The 5,170-nt window shown below is 45.6% G+C and overlaps 1 protein-coding gene across 1 annotated transcript in view; it reads left to right on the top strand.

Annotated features, from left to right (window-relative positions):
• Positions 1 to 452: 452 nt before the first annotated feature.
• LOC129676295 (zinc finger protein 728-like) overlaps positions 453 to 5,170 on the top strand; it is a gene marked incomplete at its 3' end in the record, with an annotated part of 168,280 nt that continues 163,562 nt past the window's right edge. Inside the window, 1 exon segment of the mRNA XM_055606637.1 lies at positions 453 to 589. Coding sequence (XP_055462612.1) covers positions 453 to 589 — 137 coding nt within the window.

The raw sequence follows: 5,170 nt of genomic DNA, 5'->3' as shown, positions 1-5,170 counted from the left end.
GAGGAGGCGAGTGTCAGCGACCCCGAGCACACATACCAGGGACCTACGCGATTGATCTCCTTCACAAGCCCCTCCAACGTTTTTGTAGAAACCTTTAACTCATGCTGCCTCAAGAGCGACTGAAGCGCCGTGATCACCGAATGTGAAGCTCCCATGTTGCTCTCTTATCTATGAGAGAAGCTGACACACAGAGAGGGGCACCGCGGCTTATCTACGTCCATCTGACCATGCCCAACGGCGGTGAGCCTTTTAGCAAGAATATTTGTGGAAGCAAAATAAAACCAAAAGAAAGAGAACGAGCGCTACTATCACAATAGGGAAAGCTACAAGAGCTCCTGCCAATTGGGGAGAAAGATGAGACAAATCAAGACCAAACATGCCTCTCAGAACTTACCTTAGTCCTGCAGTTCTGAATCCTCCCCGTGAATGGGGGGGTCTCCTCGGCGCTGGCGATGGTGGGCTTCCCGGGTTTCGGCACCAACTGTGACCCGCACAATCGTCTCGCCAGCAAGAATGCACGCAGACACCAGGATCCTTCTGCAGCAAACGTTTATTGCGATGGAAAGAGGAAGACCCCAAGCCCCAAAAGGCAAGGCTTATATATGCCTCAGAGCGGTGTGTCTCTCTCTGATTGGTTGCTGGCTCATCCCCTCAAATGACGCCCCAGGCTGGGCCGTGACTAGGTGCACACTCGCTTTTGGCACATGTGCATATCACTTGTTTACCAGGAGCAGAGGCGGATGTCAGCGCCATCTTGTAATGGCGGCTATACTTTTCGGCTCTCTACACCTCATGTATCCTTATTGGCTTCTCCTTTAACTTGGGGAAATTTTCTTCAATGATTTTGTTGAAAATATTTTCTGGGCCTTGGAGAAGAGAGTCTTCTTTTTCCTCTATTCCTATTATTCTTAGGTTTTGTCTTTTCATATTGTCTTGGATTTCTTGGACGGTCTGTGTCAGGAATTTTTTGGATTTAACATTTTCTTTGACAGATACATCGATTTCTTCCATTGTATCTTCTACACCTGAGATTGTTTCTTCCATTTCTTGTATTCTGTTGGTTATGCTTACCTCTGTAGTTCCTGTTTTCTTCCCTACATTCTTCCTCTCCATTATTTCCTCCATTTGTGTTTTCTTTAATTTTTCTAGTTCTATCTTCAGGTCTTGAGTTGTTTTGTTTACTTCCTTCACCTGTCTGCTTGTATTTTCCTCTTTTTCTTTTATTTCCTTCAACTCTGTCTCTTTTATTTCTTTCAGTGATTTAATTATTTCTTCTTTGAATGCCACAAGCTGTTTGGCTGCATCTTCCCGTATTTCTTCATGGATGGCCATAATCTGCTTGTCTTTATCTTCTTCCATTTCTTTACGGATAACCATGATCTGTTTGGTTTTATCTTCCTCTAATTCTTTACGTATTTTATTTGTTTCCTCTATTATCCTCTTCATCAACATAGATGTAAGGTCATCTTCTTGATTTTCTATTATGCTGCATTGTTCAGGGCTGTTCGCCCCTGGATGGCTGGGTTCTGGAGATGTCATATTGCTCTGTCTTTTGTTGGTTGAGCTTTTACGCTGACCTCTACCCATTGGGCTGATTTAGGTGTTGGCTGTTAGTTTCTGTGCTTCCTGGAGTCCTGAGGTAGGGAGTATCCCCTTGGCCGGCAGATGATTTTTCCTGAAGGAGTCCTTCTCTGCTTTTTGTTTATGGTCACTGTATGGCCAGTGTTTCTCAGGAGTTGCCACTGCTCACCTCAGGTTTATAGCCCTGAGTAGTAGCTGTGGTCTATGTTAGGCGGGGGGGGGGTCTCCTCTTACCCATAGAAGTTCTCAAGACAGCTGCTCCACTGCTGGGTTTCTTGTTATAAATTTATTGTGCTGCTGCTCACTAAATTTCCATGTACAGTCCTCTTGAAGAACTTGCTGATTCCCTATCTGTGGGGTTTTCTCCCAACAGGGAAGCTCAGTCTGTTATCCTTGGGCGCACAGTTCTGTCCGGGAAAGTGGGAGGTGCACTCAGCAAGTCTCTGGGCCAGAGGCTGAATGTTTCACTCTGGACCTGGAGAATGTGCACCTAAGTTGAGTTGGCACCTGGGGGCACTGGTCTGGTCTGGAGGCTGGGTGCCTCACTCTGGACCAGAAGCTGTGTGTCCCTGTCTGGGATGGCGGCTGCAGGCACTGCTCTGGTCCAGACGCTGTGGGTACAGCCCTCTTGAAGGACCAGGGATTCCCACAGTTTTGACAGTCTAGCTAGGGATAACTGGTTGATCCTTGGCACAGTATCTGAGGGCTGCTGTAATGGCTCTCTGGCTTTTGTAGGTCTGAGGATGCAGCTGTGTGTCCCAGTGCCCTAGGGGAACTCAATAACGGCAGCTGAGCACAGTGCTCCTGCCTGCTTTAGAGCCTAGAGTCTGCGTGAATCCAGGAAGTCTTTTGGTGCTGGGTGTCCTAAGCGTTAGAGCTGATGATCCCCTCTGCTGGGGGTTTCCTCCTGCCAGAGACACCCAGTCTTTGCTTTGTGGACCGCTGTTCTGTCTGGGGTGGCGAGTAGAACCCACAGGCACAGATGCCCACTTGTGGCTCTGCCTTTCTGGCCGTTCGGAGCCTTGGCTGCTGCCTAAACTGGGTAATTTTCCAGAGACCTTTTTGAGGTGGGGTTGTCGGCTGAGTGCTCTGAGATCAGACCAGCTGTTTCCCTCCCTGTGGGTTTGCACCTGCCAGTGAAACGCAGTCTCTGGTGGCCTGGTACCCTGGTGCCCACAGTTCTACCTGAGGCGGCGAATCAGGTGCGCAGGCAGGGTTCCATGCAGGTGCCTGGGTCCCGGTTCTGGGTCCGGGCTGGCTCTTGGGATGCCCGCGGAACCCGAGTCTTTTCCAGGGGATGTCTGGGTAACCTGAGGTCGGTCCCAATCATTTCTTGCTCCATGGGGTTATCTCTCGACTGGGAAATACGGTCTATGGTTTTGTGGGCCCACAGTTCAGTCTGGGACCGTGACCAGATCACGCTGGCGTGTAGCTCTGGGCTGGCGACCAAGTGTCTGTCGGAACCGGGATCTCTTCCTCAGTTTAGCTGGGTGAGTTAAAGTTGATTGAATCCCCCACCGTGGGGTATCCTCTCACCTGGGAAACACAATCACTTGTGTTTTATGGCCTTGAGTTCTGATTGCTGGTCACTGTGCCAATTCTGCTGTGCCGCTCCTCAGAATGAGAGTCCTCCCGGCGCCGCCATCTTGCCCCGCCTCCCCATAATCCTACTCTTATAAACATTTATAAGAATATAAGAACCATACTTTTGTATTTCATTGTGTAAATAAAATATGCTAGGGGGGAGTTTCCTGAAGCACCATGGAAGAAGTCACGAGAGTCTGTCTAATACAAGTCTTATCAAAAAGATTGACCTGCTAATTAAGAAATTCCCATATATTCTAGGAGTCTAACAATCTGGCTAGTGGCATTTTTCTATCACATGAAGCAGGCACTTACCGAATCCACTTAGGTGATAACATGAGAGCCTCATTTGTCAGAGTGGGAATTTCAAGAAATAAACCAAGGAGCTTTAACTTCCTTAAAATACACCTCTGGCAATTGTGTAGCTCATGACACCTTTTATATTTCATACACTTCTCTAATCATCAAATAGTTTGTATTGGAAATAAGTGAAATTCTCTTAATTAAGCTTTTAGCATCTGTGGATACAATTCTGTGAGTGAAGTGAAAATACATTTTTTTTTCTGACACTTTCCTTTCCATTAGAGTAAAATATCTTACTGCATAAAATGTCATTTGATGATTATCCAGAAAACAATTCTATAATTGACACACACTAGCTGAATCTGAAAACGCCTATCCTGAATTGGTGCATCTGTGTTAAGTTGTAGAAAAAAGGTGGACTGACGTGCCCTGCATGGGAAGACAATACAGAACACAGAATATCTAGGATTTTAAATGAACATCTCATGCAAAATCTCACAGCACACATATTGCCACTGCTCTGGGCTGCTCGCTCTAACTAGACACTAAAAACTGATTTCTGAAGATAACTCCTCACGTTGACTGTAGAAGATGAATGAGTTGTGAACGGACCTAGTAACTTTCCCTACGGTCTAACTTTCATAGTGCCAGAGAGTGAAAAGCGTCAGTGGTGTAATCTACTGCTGGCTCCTACGTGCTATGACCTGCTTGCAATGAAACAGTGGTATGATGGCTATGGAAGCAGCCAACCACTCATTGTGATTAGTTATGAGGTCTTCTCCCCAGAATTCCTCCTTTCATGACTTGTAAGCCCGCTGCTGTTTTTCTCCGAAACTACATTCTTTTTTGTAAATACTATAATATTTTTTATGTCATTTCATGTTTGTAGCTTATAAAAATACATAAAATATAGGCTTCCCATTTTTGCAGATATTTTTAAAGATTATTTTATTTTTATTAATTAGAGTTTATTCACTTTGTATCCCAGCTGTAGCCCCCTCCCTCATCCTGTCAAAATCCCCCCTCCCTCCCTCTTCTCCTCCTTTGTCCCTCCACCAGTCCACTGATACGGGAGGTCCTGCTCCCCTTCCATCTGATTCTAGTCTATCAGGTCTCATCAGGACTGATGCATTGTCTTCCTCTGTGTCCTGGTAAGGCTGTACCCCCCTGAGGGAAAGATGATCAAAGAGCAGGCCAATCAGTTCATGTCAGAGACAGTCCTTGTTCACATTACTAGGGAACCCACTTGGACACTGAGCTGCCATGGGTTACATCTGTGCAGGGGTACTAGGTTATCTCCATGAATGGTCCTTGGTTGGATTATCAGCCTCAGAAAAGACCCCTGTTTCCAGATTTTTTTTTTTGGTTCAGTTGCTCTCCTTGTGCAGCTCCTGTCCTGTCCAGGTCTTCCTATCTCTCCCTTCCCTTCACAAGATTCCCTGCACTGTGTCTAAAGTTTGGCTATGAGTCTCAGCATACATTTTGATATCTTACTGGGTATAGTCTTTCAGAGGCAATCTGTGGTAGGCTACTGTCCTGTTTCCTGTTTTCTTCCTCTTCTGATGTCCATCCCCTTTGCCTTTCTGAATGAGGATTGAACATCTTACCCAGAGTCTTCCTTCTTGATCATTTATGTTTATTTCCATACATACATACATATATATATATATATATATATATATATATATATATATATATATAT

This window comes from Psammomys obesus, unplaced genomic scaffold (genome assembly GCF_907164565.1).
Source record: "Psammomys obesus unplaced genomic scaffold, mPsaObe1.curated_primary_1811, whole genome shotgun sequence".
Taxonomy (NCBI): domain Eukaryota; kingdom Metazoa; phylum Chordata; class Mammalia; order Rodentia; family Muridae; genus Psammomys; species Psammomys obesus.
Note: the sequence above shows the minus strand (reverse complement) of the source record. Positions and strands in the feature narration are given on the sequence as shown.